Source organism: Macaca thibetana, chromosome X (genome assembly GCF_024542745.1).
Source record: "Macaca thibetana thibetana isolate TM-01 chromosome X, ASM2454274v1, whole genome shotgun sequence".
Taxonomy (NCBI): Eukaryota; Metazoa; Chordata; class Mammalia; order Primates; family Cercopithecidae; genus Macaca; species Macaca thibetana.
In genome coordinates this window covers 65,266,807-65,283,839 of record NC_065598.1, presented here as the reverse complement: position 1 = coordinate 65,283,839, position 17,033 = coordinate 65,266,807, and the positions used below count along the sequence as shown (strand labels likewise).

At 56.0% G+C, this 17,033-nt stretch overlaps 1 protein-coding gene across 1 annotated transcript; it reads right to left on the bottom strand.

The window, feature by feature from the left end:
- Positions 1–465: 465 nt before the first annotated feature.
- Positions 466–13,571, bottom strand: EFNB1 (ephrin B1). Its single transcript, XM_050775275.1, has 5 exons — positions 12,631–13,571; positions 3,720–3,997; positions 2,858–2,950; positions 2,531–2,659; positions 466–2,375 (listed from the first exon to the last, which is right to left on the bottom strand). Exons 1-5 carry the CDS (start codon positions 12,756–12,758, stop codon positions 1,963–1,965), a joined length of 1,041 nt encoding a protein of 346 aa, XP_050631232.1. The 5' UTR covers positions 12,759–13,571; the 3' UTR covers positions 466–1,962.
- Positions 13,572–17,033: the final 3,462 nt, after the last annotated feature.

The window sequence follows — 17,033 nt, the reverse complement described above, 5'->3', positions numbered from 1 at the left end:
ACCTCCAGGCGTCCTGAGGCAGGGCAGGGCTGGGCCTGCCAGCAGGTCCCAGATCTAGCCCCAGCTAGGTGGTGGCAGTACTTGTGGACACACCCAGGTCCCCATGGGAACATCCCCTCCTCCATCAACCATCTCTAACTGGGCCTGTGCCAGACTGGGCAGATGCCCATGGCCTATGCCACAGAGATGACAGGATGAACAGGGGAAATGGTCTCAGGCTCCATGACGGCAGAACAAGAGAGCAGAAAAACGTGGGGTGTGGGGAGTGGCAGGAGGGGCACAGGGCATTAAAACATCTTGCTCCACTAGGATAGCCACTCTCTTCCCATACTTGCCCCAGTCACCAGTGGTTTGGGCACAGGAAAGCGCACACATGCACATATCCCCACTACACACACACACACACACACACACGACTCTCACTCTCCATTTCCCAACATCATGACACCATTTTATACCCATTTCTCCATGTGGTTAATTTTTTTTTTTTTAGTTCTCATTTTTTTTTTTCTAAGAAAAAAGCAACAAGAAAATAATTCAGAGTTTATACAAAACATCTTTACATTATTTTTTTCCAAAAAGACTAGTATTTACACAAATGGCAACAGAAACAAAAACAAAAACCCTTCCGACTGCCACCTGGAAGGGGCTGGCTGTTCTGCTCCCTCTCCCACCTGGCACTGGGGTGGGCAGCTGGCCAGGAGGCAGTGTGGAGGTGGATGGTGTGAGGCCCAGCTCCTTCCATGGCTGCTCTGGGAGTGCCTGCAAGGCGCACTCAAGTGGCAGTCTGTTAGCAGCCGTGCTGGCAAGGAACTGGGGTCAAAGTGCACAGCGGGCTGGCCCAGCCCCAGGCAGCCTCTTCCTCTTTCCAGGCCCCAGCCCAAGACTGGGACAGCAGCAGGAGCTGGGTTGGGTGGGGGTCACCCACCTGTGCCAGGGCCCAGAAAAGGGGCAGGCCACCTGGTCTTATACCCGCTTAGGTCTCCACCCTGGGCCTCTGTTTCCCCACCAGGCCAAAGGATGCCAAAGGTAAGGAGAGAACAGGGCGGGGGGTGGGGGGGAAACTCCCAGCTCTGCAGGGCAAATAGCCACCTGGGCACCTCACCTCCCTCCACCCCCCATGAGGTCATCTGCCTGCAGCAGCTCTCCTGTTCCCCAGGCAACAGCCAATTAAGACATTAATTACCGTGAGAGTGAGGGAGGCAGGAGATGCCCAAGAATCCCACAAGGAAGGGATTTTTTTTTTTTTTTTGATGGAAGGGTGGCAGTGACTACCCCATTGCCAGGATAAGCCTCGTAGAAGGAGGGTCAGGAGGGGAGGGTGGGACACCTTGCCCAGTAGCACTTTCCTCTTCCATCATGGGCAGGAACAGCCCTGGCCTGCCCCTTACCCTACCAGAAATACCGAGGAGTCTATAAAAGAAATGGCATCGTATGCTTCCTGGCTGACCACATCGTGCCCCAGGCCCTCTTATACTGGCTCGGGCCAGGCTCACAAAGCCTGGGGAGGGGCTGCCTTTTACATTTTTCCATTTTTCTTCAAAAAACAGATGAAAATGAGTTGACAGCTAAAAAATGAACACAAAAGCATTAAAAACAGTGATGATAGCGGACAAGCAGTCCTGGGAAGGTGGCAAGGGGGGCGAGGGAGGGGCAGGGCCAGGGGACTGCCTCCCTGCCTGCTGTCCATCAGCGTCCAGCCCTGCCCTCCAAGAAGGGGCGCCCCCACGGAGCCCAGAGGCCTGGCCAGAGGGGGAAGGCACAAGAGCATGGGGGTTAGGGGCACAAGCACCCCCCTCCGAAGCCCAGGGGGCAGGGAAAAAGGGGGATTATAAAAGCCAAGAAACTACAAAACTAAATACAAAGGTGGGCACAACTGGCGAAGGGAGGGGGCGTGGGGGCGAAAGGAGAGGTCCGGTCCAGGCCGACTGTCCCTCACGGGCCTGAGGCCGTACTGGGCACTCAGACCTTGTAGTAGATGTTCGCCGGGCTCTGGGGCGGCATCTCCTGGACGATGTAGACGGGGTGCCCGTAGTCCCCACTCACCTTCTCATAGTGGGGGCAGTAGTTGTTCTCTGTAGTCCGTAAGGGAATGATGATGTCGCTGGGCTCGGTGCCTGCTGTGCCACTGCCCCCCTTGGGACTGGCCAGGGTACTAAGCGAGAGGGCAGCCGCCCGCTGCTGCGTGTGCTTGCGGTGCCGCTTGCGTAGCTTCAGTAGTAGGACCGTCAGGAAGATGATGATGAGCAGGAAGATGACGCAACCGGCACCGACAGCCGCAAACAATGCCACCTTTGAGTTGAAGAAGCCATCAGGGTCCCCGCTGCTGCCCCCACTTGCACCTGGGCCACTCTTCTCTTCCTGGTTCACAGTCTCTGAGGAAGGGAAGTGGGGAGGAACAGTCAGCCAGGGGTCCCAGGGACACACAGCAGATTTCAGGCCAGGTCCAGCTTGCATTTCTTCAGAGACAGGGCCTAACAAGGTGACAGAGCAATGGCTCCTGACCTCTGGGAAATACATATACACTTACCATGCTTGCTATAAGAGTCATCCGGGGAGCCCTGACTACCAGGGGCCTGTGTGTCCATCTTGACAGTATTGTCTGCCTCCTTGCTGGGCCTGCTGGTAGTCAGCTGCTCAGGCGTCACAGCATTAGGATCTAAGAATGGAGAGAGAACAGGTGAGAGGGAGGGACCCGGCCAGCATAGGTGCCCTCAGTCATCAAGGGTGGGCCAAGAATGGCCTGGATACTGTAACCCTACGCCCCCTACTCCTAATACACATGCACCCAGCCAGGAACATCTGTTCCAAAGGTCAAACGGGGTAGGGTGAGGGGACCCTCAGACTAGGCACTCACCTTGCCCAACCTTCATGACGATCTTCATGGTGCGTGTGCGGCACACACCCCCCTCCCGGTTTTCCAGCCCCTCCAGGCTTCCATTGGATGTTGCTGCAGGAAGAGGCCAGAGAAGTCAGAGAAGTCAGGAGGAGAGAAAGGTCTACCAGCATTACCCAGAAACTCCCATTCTGCCTCAGCCAACAGGGAGATAAACTGCAGTTGGGAGAAGCAAGCGGCTCCCATCTACCAGTGAACCTTTTCATTTTCTTCCCTCCCACTAGGAACAGAGTGGCCTAGTCCAGCCCAGGCCAAGAACAAGCCCCACCCCCGGGGGCACTGCTCCCCTATCACGAGCAGGCCATGGTCCCTCAGTAAGGTCTGCCTTTTCACTGGGATCATAATGGGGGCTTCTACATAGACTGAAAGGAATTCTGGAGTAGGAATCAGGAGAACTGGGTTGGAGTCCTGACCCTATCTCTAACTCACTGTGTGATCTAAGGCAAGAAGCCCCTCCACCTTTTGGGGCCTTGGTTTCCCCTGAAGAAAAAGGCTGAATAGCTGGCTGATCCCAAAGGGCCCAGCAAATGCTACCATTCCCAATATAAGAACTTAGGTGGGCAAAGAAAATAAGAGAGAAGCAACATGAATTGGAGACCTCTCCTGCCCAACCCCTGGAGCCAAGGTGAACTTGGTAAATGTTGGGGCCAGAATTCCAAGGCCAGGCTAGGAGGAGAACATGCCAGTCTTCAAAGGGTTTCAGATCCGGCAGGGCCTTAACTACATGCAATAGCATTGTACCACTTAGAAGCTCCCACTACTACAGGAGAGGAAAGAGTTAAGCCCAGGGAGAGAGCCAGAGGATGGGATGGGCAGGACTCACAGGTAATGTAGTAATCATGGTGCTTCTTGAACTCCAGACCCATGTAGTTGGGGCTGAACTCCTGGAACTTGATGGTAAAGCGTATTTCCTGCTCTGGCCTATTGCAGGTGACCAACACGTTGGGGTCGAGCACCGTGCTACAGGTATCCGCCTGCTCACGCCGCACCAGGTACAGCTTGTAGTACTCATAGGGCCGCCCTGCTTCTGCTCGGGGGCAGATGATGTCCAGCTTGTCTCCAATTTTCGGATAGATCACCAAGCCCTTCCCACTCAGGAACCTGCCCAGAAGGAAGAAGACGGTCAGCCTCGGGGTTGGGGGTGGCCCCAGGCCATTCCAGAACCAGGGAAGTGGACAAGAACCAGGCTGGGCCTACTGGGTGGAGACGGCAAGAGCAAGCCTTCTGCCCTTCCTCCATCCTCAGGCTGGGGGTGGGGAGAGAGAACCACACTACCAGGAGGGTGTGGAAGGGGTGGCCCATGGGCAAGGCTGCCAGGCTCTGACTGCTCGGCAGGGTGGAGCACTGCCTGGCTGGGGGAGCCCTTTGTCCTAATGTGGCATTTCCACAGGGGGCTGACGTGGCCAATGGGCTGGGTACCAAGGTGTCAGGCCCATGCTACCTGGAGGTGGCAGTCTTAAATACCCCCACCCCCAACAAACATTCCTTCATGACCGCTGCTACTGCCTCTCCCATACCCATACGCATGCGCGCACGCGCATGCGCGCGCACACACACACACATATACACACACAGCAAGCCCACACATGTCTTAGTCAGCACCCCCCCGCAGCTCCCAGCCAAAGGCTGGGGAAGCTCAATCTGTCTGGGACCCATGTCCTCTCCCCCATCCTTACTAATCTTGGGCATGATGGAAAGATAGGAACAGGCATTGCCTGGAACAAAGGGATGATGGCCACAGTCTCTGGCCAGGTGCAGCTCTGCTCACTTCCACCGCCCATTGTCCTACTGGCAATTCGTCCCACCCTCAAAATGGAAGAGGCTGAACCCCTAAACTTGATTCTTCTCATTCCTAAAAATAACAGAGGAGAGGAGAAGGGGCTCAACCAGAGACAACAGATCATAGGAGATAGGGCCTCAGTAACCCCACTCATCTGTATCCTAACCCCTCACCTCTGTGTTGCTCCTACTCCAGCTCCTGAGAGGAGATGGACAAATGCCTTTTGAGCCAGGTTCATATTCTAATCCAGAAGGCCAGGCACTGGAGGACAGCAGGGAGGGTCAGCTGCCCAGGACCACCTATCCATAGGACTCTGTCCTTGCCTAAGCACACAGAAAGAAAATGGTGCTTTGTTGGCCATTTCTGAGCCTGGATGGGCTGGTGCTGAGAGCAAGGCAGAACCATGTAGGAGAAAGAACACAGACTTTAGAATCAGATTCCCAAGCTAAGCCCTTACTAAATATGTGACCTCCAATGCCCGATCTGAGCTTCAGTTTCTTCTCTTGTAAAGTGGGGGTGGCAAGAGCCCCTACCTTCCAATACTGTGGTGGGAAGACGAGGCAGCCCATGGAGAACACCTAGCACACAATAGGTGTTCAACGTGTTTGACTGCCTCTTAGAAGCAGTCTCCCAAGAGGCAGGAGGTCAGATACTAAGACTAAGTACCTGTGAGCTCACTCTCATATTTTGGAGGGGAAACAGGAAGAGAAGATATGGCTCCATTATCAAGGACTTTACTGTCCAGTTTGGGTCGGAAAAGTAAATAACCCACACTCGAGTGACAGACAACACCAGGCTATCTGTAGGTATGTGTGAGGATGATGATTCAAGCAGCAAGGGCTGGAGGCAGGGAGAGGAAGGAGATAGCTCATCTGGCCAGGATGGTCAGAGATGGATCTACAGGAAAGGCAGGATGAAAGTGAGTCCTGGGTGAGGAATAAGAAGTCAACACACTGCGAGAGTAGACGGCAGTGGCTAGGACACAAAGCTCGGGCCAGTGATTGGTCCAGCTTGGCTGGGAGTGAGGAGAGAGAAATAGAAGAAGAGGTGGAAAAGTTCACCTGGGGCCAAACTGAAAGGCCTCAAGTGTCACAGCAAGCAGGGTGGGTTTCATCCCATTGGAGAGAGGCTCTCGGAGCTGGAAGGACAATGGAAGGCTTCAGGCAGTGCTTAAAGAGAATGAAGCTGACAGTGTCATGCACCAGTTCACAGGCTACCACAATCATCTGAGAAAAGAGTGGTTCCATTTCCTGAGGGCCCCTTACACCAAAGGGACAACAAGCAATTCGGGCCTACTGGGAGCTCTGGGCAAATGCCTTTGCAATGCCAAACCTGTGTCCTCATCTGAGGGAGGAAAATGATACCCAACTAGGCAAAGAGGGAAACTGACCACATGGATGAAGTGGATGAAGAAAAGCAGCCTTTCCTCCATGTCGAGTGAGGCTCCACCAAATTGGGAGCTGCCATCTTGATGTGTAGGAGGGTAACAGCCAGAATGAGATGGCCTCCCCACTGGTACCTAACTACAGAGGACCCAGAAAGGAAGTAGGCATGGGATGGAAGCCTGGATAAACATTTCAGATGGAACACCCTGTCCCATGCACCATACAAAGCCAACAAGTTTCCCCAAAGCCTCTAGAATTCTCCAGGCATTTTTTCCCTTTCCAGTGCTCACAATGGTTCCATCCAGATGGCAGGATTAGACAACTGCTCACATCTTAGAGCTAGCAGGAAGCTTGGAGTCCAGGTCCTTGATGTGAGGGAATGAGTGATCAGATGAACGTTCCCATTGAAAAGAGGGGTCTAAACCTACCTAGGACAGTAACCCGATGGGTCTAAGAGGTCCTAAAACATTGCCTGAATCGTTATACTGTTGCATCTCAACAACACATATATATGCAGCCACAGAGAGGGCACGGAAAGGGAGACAGGCCAGCTCAGCTTTCTAACCACTCGGTTCTGGCTTACTCACCAGGGAGTCCTGTCTACCCCAAGTGCAGTCTCCCATTGCCACCCAGGTTCCAGAGCCCTGGAACAGGGCTTCTAGCTAATTGGGGTTCTACCTTGAAGCCAGAGGCATTGAGGAAACAGATGTCTACATGATGGAGGAGGGGGGAGAAGAGAGAACTATTGCCCCCAAAACCCCTCAGAGTCTCTTCAACCTCAGTGAACAGACTTCATAAATATTCATTAGTTCATTTGCATAGCAGCTGGCAGAGGGAAACTCACCTTCCCCTAAAGTGCAGAAGGGAGCGGAGCCTGATGAGACCCGCCTTCCCTGACCCTGATCCCCCATACTGGTAACCTTCTTAGCATCTTCCCTACCACTGGGCAAACCTCATCTTGACATGTCAGAAGCTCAAGAGAGTGGTAAGGGACCATAAGGGATGGGTGTGTAGCCAGTGAGAGTGAAGCCCAAAGCTAGGTAGAACACTAGTCATACTTTGAAGGGGGACCCTACAGTTCTCCCCTCTTACCAGATTAGGAGTAGGAATAAGGGAAGAGAAGGAAGAGATGTCCCCAAGTGAAAATCTTTACCCCCCACCTTACTTCCCCCTACCCCATGACCAAGCCAAGCTTTCCTGCCTGGGGCCACCCCCAGACAAAGCCCTTTCTGAAAAATAAAGGGATTGACATGGCTCAGCAGGAAGCCTGAAGCAGGTCGCCATGGTAACCCCTGAGGCCTTCCCTCTCCAGCCTCTGATAGCCCTGGGACCCCAGGGCGCCACCCCAGGGAGTAAAAGGACTTGGGGGAGGCGGCCTAAGTTATTCCAGCTCTTGCCCTCCACCTAGCTCAAGTTCTACCTTCAGCCTTTCTACCTAGCTTAGAAACACTACCATGCCATCACTGCCACAAAGAATCCTGGGATATGAAAAACCTGAAGGGGCTGGGGATAGTAGCCTCCAAGGCCCTGGACTGGCCAGAAACCAAGTAACCAACAGCCCCCTCCTTGTTTTCTCCAGATAAGCCCTTCTCCACCCATGTGAATACAATTTACAGGGGGCAGGGAGAGCTTGCAGCTAGGAGGGTCTTGCCCAGAAAGCTGCCCACATCCCACCAGCTCTATACTTCTTTCCCTGTCACCCTGCTCTCAGGATCTAGCAACTTGTGGTCAGAGAATGGCCAAAGGGGGAGCCTGGTTCTAGGCCATGCAAGTCCAAGTCCGATAGAAGACTCTAGCCTCAACCTCGATTCAGTGACCCCACCACCACTGCACCTGTACCCGCCAGGGTGGCAAGACCAGTGGAGGACAGACCCCAAGCCAGAGCTCAAGTCTGTTCTCATCCCAGCTAGGGTGGGGAGCCCCCAAATTAAAGGCTCCTCTTTAACTCCCCCAGCTCCACCCAGCCCCCGAGGCTGGCAGGAGCAGGCCTGGCGTGTCCCAGCAGTGCCCGCCCAGGCGTGGGTGGGCAGGAACAGCAGCTGGGTCCTGGCACACATAGCTCTGTCGGAGGCAGGGAAGCCAGGAGAGTCCTGGAGGAAGTCACCCTCCCCACCTACAGTGAACTATGCCCTTCCCTCTGCCCCACCTGGCTAAAGCTAGTGTCCATTATGAATTTAACACCCCCCTCCACAATGTCGACGTCTGCTTTCTGTGGGGTCCCTGAGAAGAGAGATTCTTGGCTCAGAGAGGAACCAAAGGTGCCACTCAGAGCTCTGCAGGGAGTGTGCCAGGCAGTGAGTTGGCTGCCTGTAGTTCAGGTCACCCAAGCAGTCAGCGCTGGGAGGTAGGCCTAGCAAAGTCAAATGAGGAAGTTGGAGCACAGCTCGCCCCACACAGACAGGGCCTGAGTCACAAGGACAGATGCTTGCACACCTGCGAGGTAAGAGGGGAACTCAGGGGCAGGGAGCCAGGGCCTCTTCCCAAACCCCACCTTGAATTCCTGTCTCTCCTACATTTCAAGGCAGCAGGAATGAATGGCACACAACACAGCTCTGCCTCCATAGGCAAGTCATTGACTGGCCTGAGATAAGTCACTTCCCTTGTCCGGGCATATGCCTTCTTATCTGGAAAATGGGGCCAATACCTACTTCCCAGGGCTGTTGGGAGCATCCGATGAGATCATATATGAGAGTGCATTGTAAGTAGCAAGGTGCCGCCTGCCTATTAGTTAGGATGCCAAACACAGCATTATTTAGAAGTAAAAAGCTGAAGGAGCTTACATTCCTGGCTGCTAGCACCCTGACCCAAAACAATGACCGCGAAACACACCCAAGAGGGGCTGCTATGGTCTGCGGGGCAAGGAACCCAGAATGTGGCTGGTGAGCACCCCTGTATCTCAGCTCCTCTAATAATCACAAAGTGGAATCTCCCCCAAACCTGGTGTTCCCATGGCAACTAGCAGCCTCCTGGCTGGCCCACTCTCTCTCCTTTAGTCCCTAACCCCAGAAAACAGTGATGCACCATAGTATCCAGGGCCCACCCATCCCCATTCACCTGGGCAGATGAGACAACAGAGATCCCAAGAGAAGAAAGGGAACCCTTGATTCAGTCCCTACCCCAGCCTCACAGGTCCTTCTTGCCCTTGCCTGGCTGCCCTGTGTGGGAGTGGGGAGGCAGGGGAACAGGGGACTTTAGGAGCTGCTGGATTCCCATCACTCTCAGGCCCTCACCTGTGGCCAATCAGCCACAGAGTAGAAGAGGTCAGGTCCCTAACCACCCCGGAAAAGGGCCCCCTGAGCTGGCCTCCCCAGGACTGTGAGCTGGAACAGCTGTGTGGGGCTGGGGCCAACACTTTGGCTTGGAGCAGGCAAGCATGGGTTGGGGTCTGCAGCTGCCCCCAACCATGCTGGAGTCAAGGGTCCCGGATGCCAGGCCAAACCCCCCCACCCCCGCCCCCTTGTAGGGAACGTTTGTAATGTGATCTCAGGCATATTCTGACTCCCTGGAGGTGGGGGAACCTGAGTGGGGGGCAGGAAGGGGTCAGGACGGGACTGAGAGACTGAACTGCAGCAGCTGGACTTGGCTGAGGACTCAAGTGTGAGGCCTGCCGGCTGCCCCAAGCTCCCAGGGGAAGAGGCTGCGGGAGGGGTCTTCTACGACCATTTAGATAACAGCCCCCCAACTCAGACACACACACACACACACACAGAGGTTCCTAAAATAAAAAAACTCTACCAGGACCAAACCCATCCCCCCACCTTGCGGCTCATGGGGCAAATCTGACAGGAGGGGCCAAGGAGGCAGAAGCTCCTGCCACTCAGGGACTAGCACCCCAGAAGGCTCCAGCACCAATTTGGGAAAGAGACTTGGGAGTCTTGGGCCAGCCCTTCCAGCTTCCCCTCTCAGTCAGGGCTGGGGCCCGGCTGCAAGCACCTTGGAACCTGGAAGCAGACCCCCAACCCCACCACTTCTTTATTTTGATTTTTTTTTTTTTTTCCCAAGGAGGAAGCAATTAAGCAGGGTTTATAGGCACTGGGAGATTTTCTTTTTTGGGAGGGGGGTTGCCAGATTCTGACAGGGCTAAGGAGAGAGACCAAAAGCCGGGAGAGGAAGAGGGGAGGGAAGAGAGAAAATGAGCCTGAGAGAGAGAGCACGGGCATGTGCGAGAAACAAAAGGACTTGAGAAAAAGAGGCAGAGAGTGACTAAGAGTGAGAGGGAGTGTGAGAGCGAGGCAGAACAGGCGAGCCTAGCTGGAGAGGGGAGGTGAGCGCTGCTCACGGAGGGTGTGAGAGGGCGAACCGACACGGGCCTGAGAGGAGAACTCGGGCAGGAGGCAGAGAGGGAGGGAGACAGAGAGGGACTGTTTATTTGAAAGGCTGTGGCAGCCTGAGGGTTGGGCGCGGTGGCAGAAGCAGCCCCCAGAGCTCTAGGAGAGCTGAGGGCAGTGCCTCCTTCCTGTCCTCTGGCCCCCATCACCGGGAGCCAATACATGCAGACAGTGGCTGCATTCCAGACCCCTGAGCTTGGATGGAAGGGTGGTGCACCAGGATCAGTCCCTCACCCTTCCCAGGATCTACCCAATTACAGAATGGAATTCGGACAGGTTCTAGAGAATCTTCAGCCACCCCCCATCCCCACCCCACAATGCCTGCCCTCAGCTTGAGGTGGATGGGGAGGGGGGTCAGAGAGGAGACCACCCCCTAAAACCTGTAAACCAGTCCAGAGCACTAAAGGCTCTGAGCACAAACCGGGGGGAGCACAGACAGATCGTGTTTCTTCCAGCACCCCCAACTCTGCAGGAGGGCTCCTTTCCAGCTGTGGAGCTGCATGCTATCTCTGGTTAGAGACCCGAGAGAGCAATTAGGTCACTCCCATGAGCCCCTGTGATGGGCTACCCCAGGCGGATTTCAACTCTCCTGGCTCAAGAGAGAGCATTTCCAGCCTCCACCCTTACCGGGGAAACTGAACACTTCACAACCTTCCCCCGGGGCTCAAGTAGCCCAGGGCTCCCAGAACATTTTGAGCCCCTGCTGTTAGGAGAGCGTTGTACCCCATTTGGCTTCTGGGTAGGAAAGAAATTCTTGCCAATCACTTTCCTTGTACCCAGGCAGAGCCCTCCACCCCGACCCTGGTTTAGCCATCCCACCAACCAGTAATAGGACTCTACCTTAATCGAGGAGAAGAAAACTAAAGCTGCCTTCTCCCACTCCAGGGCTGAGAGATCAAAAGTCCCTGGGACCCAAGAGGCCAAGGTAGGCAGGAGCCTGGGAAGTTACCGGGGGCGGGGGCGCAGCAAGAGTGGACAGGAAGAAATTTGAGATACAGGAATCAGTGATCACGGATGGGGCAGGTCAAAGCTCCCCAGTTTCCTGCTAAGTGGGGTTGTTCGCACATTGCTGAGACCTCCAGAAAACTGAGAGAAAGAGCAATTTTGACCCTGGGTTCCAACCTGAGTCCTGGATGCCAAAAGAGAAGAAGGTCCAGAGATCACTACAACAGCCCCAGCGACTTCCCACTAAAAGCCCAGAAACCACTGAGCCACCGCCCTGAAAGGTGTGCGTGTTGTTTGGAGGGGTTGTGTGTGTAGTGGTGGTGGGGTAGTTGTGCAGGGAAAGGAGAAGAAAGAAAAGAAAGGATGTCCTTTATATAGCTGCCCACCCCCCACCCCAACCCCTTGGGGAAAGCTAAGCACAGCTCCCCAATCTAGGGGACAGACTCGGGGGCCAAGGGGACCTGCCTGGGCAGAAATCGCTCCTTCCCCACCCACCTCCCTCGCCAGCTCGGCCGCCACTCTCCGCCCTGGCTGGCCCTTGAAGCTCTGTTACCGGCTCCATTGGACCCCCGACGGGCGCTGGTTCGAACCCCCACCACCCAACAACCACTCTCCCACTCCGCCCCTCTCCACCCGCTGCCTTTGTGAGCCTGGGAGCAGCGCCCGCCTTTCTACCGCTCCGGCAGGGAGAAAGGAGGGGCGGGGGGCAAGAAGAGACAGCAAAGCAAAAAGCCAGGGTGGCAAACAAGGAAGAAAGAAAAATGAAAATGGGAGAAGCCCGAGTGGGGATGTTGGCGCTGCCACCCGCCCCAAGCGCCGGGTCCCGCTCTGTGTTCCCTCCACAGCTAAGCAAACGAGGAACCCGTGTTCTGGCCTTGTCCCTCGCCCGAGTCAAGCTCACTCCTGGAGCGGCTCTCGGCGAAAATCACCACGTTCCCAGGGGCCCCGGAGGAAGCTGCGTTCTCGCCTCCACTCAGCTCTCCGGTGCGCTCTCGGGCGCCCGGACTCCCCAGCTCTGCCTGGTGCGACCATCTCCACTTGATCCAGGACGTGCGGAGGCAAGGGCTGGGAAGCCCAGGGGGTCACAACCCAGCCAAGTCCCCCTACCCCACCCCGCCGCACCCTGCTCCGCCCGCCTGCCCGCCCGCCCGCCCGCAAGAAAACACTCGAGAAAGCGGAGACAAAATGAGGCGCCGCTCCTCCTCCAAAGACCGCCCCACATGCACTCCGGGGCGTGCGGCCTCACCCTGAAGGAGTGCCTCCCACCCCAGGGTTCAGAGGAGATAAGTTACTCACTTGGGGTTGAGGGAGCTCCAGGATACGGGCTCCAGGTTCTTGGCCAGCGGTGTGGCGAGCCGGCACAGCGCCCACACGACCATCGCCACAAGCCACTTGCCGAGCCAACGCTGCCCAGGCCGAGCCATCTTCCCGGGGGCAGGCTGCACTTCGGGATCCTTTGGCGCCTCCTCAGCAAAGCTCGCCTCGCCTTCCTCTGCCGCGCTGCGCTCGGAGCCGCTCAGGCGCCCATCCTCCGCAGCCGCCGGCTTTGAAGTCCTCCCCTCCCGCCGGCTTCGGTGTCGCTCTTCTCCGCCCGGCCGGCCAGGAGGACTCACTGGGCAGCCGCCCCCAACCCGGGCATGGGCTTCGGCCTCCGAGGGCTCGTTCTCCTGGGCACTCCGCTGCCGCACGAGGCACGACGGGGGCTCTGCGCCCCCGGGTGATCCCGCCCGATTCCGCTCGACTCCCCGAGACGGTTCGGGGCTGCGAGCCCTCTCCCCGACGGGGTCTTCCCGCAGAGGTCTCGGTGGCCGCCCCGACGCCTTGACCGTCCCGGGATCGCTGTCCCTTGGAAGAAGTGGGGGTTTCCCCACAAAACAAGCTCGGTCCCCGGGCTCCCGACTGGGCCGCCCTGGCACGGGCTCCGTTCCTCCGGGCCACACTGGGACTCCGGGCTACGCGCCCCCGGACAGCTTCTACTTCAACGCGGGCCCTGCTCAGTGTACTTAGAAGAGCGGGGAGACGCTGCCGAGCGAGCCAGTCCCATTAGTTTGCGCCTCCGATGCCTCGGCCGGGTAGCCCGGCAGCCTCGCGTCGCCGAGTCCTTGCTCCCGGGCGATCGAGCCCGAGGGTCTGCGGCCAGTGCGAGCTTCACACACCTCCCACTGCTGTCCAGCTCGCATAGGCTTCCTTCGCTGCCGCTGTGCTGTCTACTCCCTTGCTCAGGCGAACGCAAGGCCAACCCTGCTCTCTTAGCCAATAGCAAGCTCAGTGGCGGGGTCCTTGCCCCATACCACGCCCCTAGAGCAGGAAGGGGGCGGGGTTTCAGGGAGCTCTTAAGGACGCCGCGCGGCCGATGGCACCAATCTGAGTGTGCGGCTCGTGTGGTTAGGGTTGGGTCCCGCTCAGTCCTGTTCCCAGAGCGCTCAACCCGTGGGAAGTTGGCACTCTAAAGAGCCGTCGGCCTGCTCTCCTCCCCACGCGTCTGGTCAACACCCCAGCCCACTGACCCTGTCCCATGTACCCCAGGAAAGTATTTCCACTCTCTTTTTACACACAGGACCCCTGAAGTCCTGCTCTGTGCCCACCTCCGTGTCAAGGACAGCCTGTCTGCTCCCCGTCCAGTCCAACGTAAGGCTTTGGTGGGCTTTCCTCCTCTCGCCCTCAAAATGCACTGTCTGCTTGCACTTGGACCCAGAGTCGGGAACATAAAAGTGAGAACAGTGGGAGGGGGAGACTTGGGAGGGTCCAGTACTTGACCGGGGTTGGAGGTGGGGTGGGGGGCAGGGTGGGGTTTGGTGGGGAAGGAAGGCATGTTCATTGCCCCTGGGGACCAGACCTTCGGAATTTCAGCTTTCTGGGGGAGGCTTGTGGGACCTCTGGAGCCAAGATTTAGTCTTGTCCTGTCCGAAGGCGCGGGCAAGGTCCCGGGATAGGCAAGCGGGGATGAGAGGGCACGTCGATAAAGAAAGACACCTCGAGGGCAAAGAGGAAAAAGCACAGGACACGAGACTTTTGAAAAAGCAAAAGCAGGCATCCTGGCCCTGAGAAGCCGGACTCCAGCCTGTCCCGGCCTCGCCATCTGGGTCTTTGTCTCCCAGCCCTGGCCCATTCTCCCCGCCCCGCCTTGCCTCTTTGCTTATAACTTGGCTCGATCCCATAGCTCAGACCCTCCCGGTCCGACCCACTCTCCCTGGTCGGACCCCAGAGGACGTACCCACGTGCTAATGTCTCCCCCTGCTGGACTTCCGTAGCACTGCGGGCGCCAGCGATAAACCTGGAGCTCCCACCCGGAGCGTGGCATACCCAAGCCTGGCACACGCACTTGAACACAAGACCTGCGACAGGTGTGGCCTTGGCAAAAACCGCCACCCTGTATGGGGAAGAAGGGAAAGAACTAGTAGAAATACCTGAGTTTGGGGTAGGCTTTGGGACTGCCAAGAATATAAGGTCTCCCCACTGCTTCTTTATGGAGATAATTAGATGAGCAGCATTCCCAAAGTGCTCCACTATTCGCACACAGTTTCATGTCCATCATCTCGCTTAATAGGTGACTGAGCTACAGCGTTTCTCAGTGGATCCTCTGATGATCTTTGTGGCTGTGGAGGTGGAAAGAGCCCAGATTTTGTCTTTTTATTTTCTCCCAAATAGAGGAGAAAATAGGTACAATCTGGGCACTTCCCACCTCCAGGGGCAGGCCCTTGAGGGTGAAGTGGCTCTGGGTAGATAGGGGAACGAAGGAGCTGTTTGGGGTCTCTGAGCTCCCAGCTGGACCCTGCATTGGGGTGTAAGGAAGGAGAGATGAGAAGAACAGGGTATAGGGACATACCAATAGTCTAGCTGGGAGACTGAGATCCCTGGAATGCATGCTAGGACATCAAAACCTGAATACAGAAAGCAGTCTGCTGCTTACTGAGTGCCTGCTATTGTCAAGAGCCATGTTAGATGCTTTTCCTTTCATAACCTTTTGAGATGAGTTTCAGTATCCCCATTTTACCTACAGGGAAAAGTAAGGCTTAGAGAGAAGTGACCCATCTGAGATCACCAAGCTGATCAGTGGTGAAAGCAAGATTTGACTCCTGCAACATCCGTCTCCAAAGCCTATGGCCATTCCCCTGTACCATACTGGCTCAGATTCCCAGCCAATCCGTGCTTCTTTGCTTCTTTGGTTCATTCCTGGTTAAGCCTGGGTCATGTATGGACAGCAGCAGCCTGGGGCTGGCCAGGACTCTTCCCTCACAATCCTTCAAGAGGTTGCCAGGCCTGGAAAGTTCATCTATGTTCCTGGCCATAGTCCAGAGTTCTTCTCATCTAAGACCACCACTGCCAACCCTAGAGCCAGCCTCGATTCTTCCTCCCCACAGCCAGCATGCCCGGTGCCTCACAGGAGGAGAGCCCAAGGCCAGGTGGGGGATGGGGAGATTAGGCTATGCAGCCAGTCTTGGGAAACATGGGAAGACAGCAGCAGTTCCTGAGTGTGCCAGCACCTAATCCCGGTGGGCAGGGTGGCAGAGGAAATGAGAAGACTCTTTATGTCCAGACCTGCTCCACATGATAGTTATCCCTGCTCACAGCACAGCCTTTCTGCCTCAACCTGCCCACGCCAGCTACAGGGGCCTCAGGAGCAGAGCTGAGCCTACTCCCTGCCATGGCCAGGCCAGTGATTCCAGGTTCCCACCTCCTGCCCCACCCTGGCGGGGCCTCAGATGTAATGATTCAGCCCCCCGAGGTAGGGAAAAATTACTCTCAAGGGAGCCTGAGAGGAAGTCAGGATCTGTGAGCAATGGGGGCCCTCTCATCCAAGCCCTCCCTATACCACTGGCAGTCACTCCTCACCCATGCCTCCCAGGTTATTGTGTCATTACAGACGCCTCCACCCATGCGCTCACGCACACACACACAACTATCAGGTTTCAAGTCCACCAGCATTTCCTGAGCGGTGCCTCTGTGCTGACCTCTGAGCTGGGCCAGCCCTGTTGACACAAAGAGCAGCTCCAACAAGCCCTGCCCACAAGGAACACCAAACACCGATACCTGTATATGGGGGATCCTGGACTCAGAGATGCGGGAGAACATCTGGCAGCTGCAGGAAGCCTCGGGCATCGTGCAGCCCTGGGAGAGCAGAGCTACTCCTTCTGAGCTCAGCTTCCCGCACCCATGAGCAGCAGGGAGGTATAAACTTCAGAGCCACAGAGTTCCCTCCTTATGAACTGTGTCTCCTCGGGCAAGTCAATTCACCTCTGTGTGCCTCAGTTACTTGTCTGTAACCCAGAGGTCATCCCTCATTCACATAGCCGTGGTGAGGGGTGAATGAGATAATGCATGTGAAGGGCTTAGTATCATGCCTGGCCCACTGTGGTGCTTACTAAATGGAAACTCTTATTCTTCTGCAGAGCCTCCCACAGAGACACTCTCATTCCCAGTCACACACGTTCTCACCTGTTCACACATGCTTTGTGTGGCACATGCACATTTTTTATCTCCTCTCATATTCTCACACACTTGTACATATACGCATACAAATTCATTCTTTCTCACCTATCCATTTATTTAGCAGAAGGTGGCAGGACTGGGTCCTGTCCTTGTGGAATTTAAAATCTAGCCCCCACAGTATCTCATGTTCACTATCATCCACACACATGTATGAACATACACACACCTCCTTTCTATTTCTGTGGACCTTGTCCTTGACTTCTCCCTGC

Coding starts and splice junctions, on each gene's coding strand:
- EFNB1 (XM_050775275.1), bottom strand. CDS start 12,758: ATGGCTCGGCCTGGGCAGCGTTGGCTCGGCAAGTGGCTTGTGGCGATG. Junction 3,998..12,630: donor TGGAGCTCCCTCAACCCCAA/GTGAGTAACTTA, acceptor CCTTCTGGGCAG/GTTCCTGAGTGGGAAGGGCT. Junction 2,376..2,530: donor TGACTCTTATAGCAAGCATG/GTAAGTGTATAT, acceptor TCCCTTCCTCAG/AGACTGTGAACCAGGAAGAG.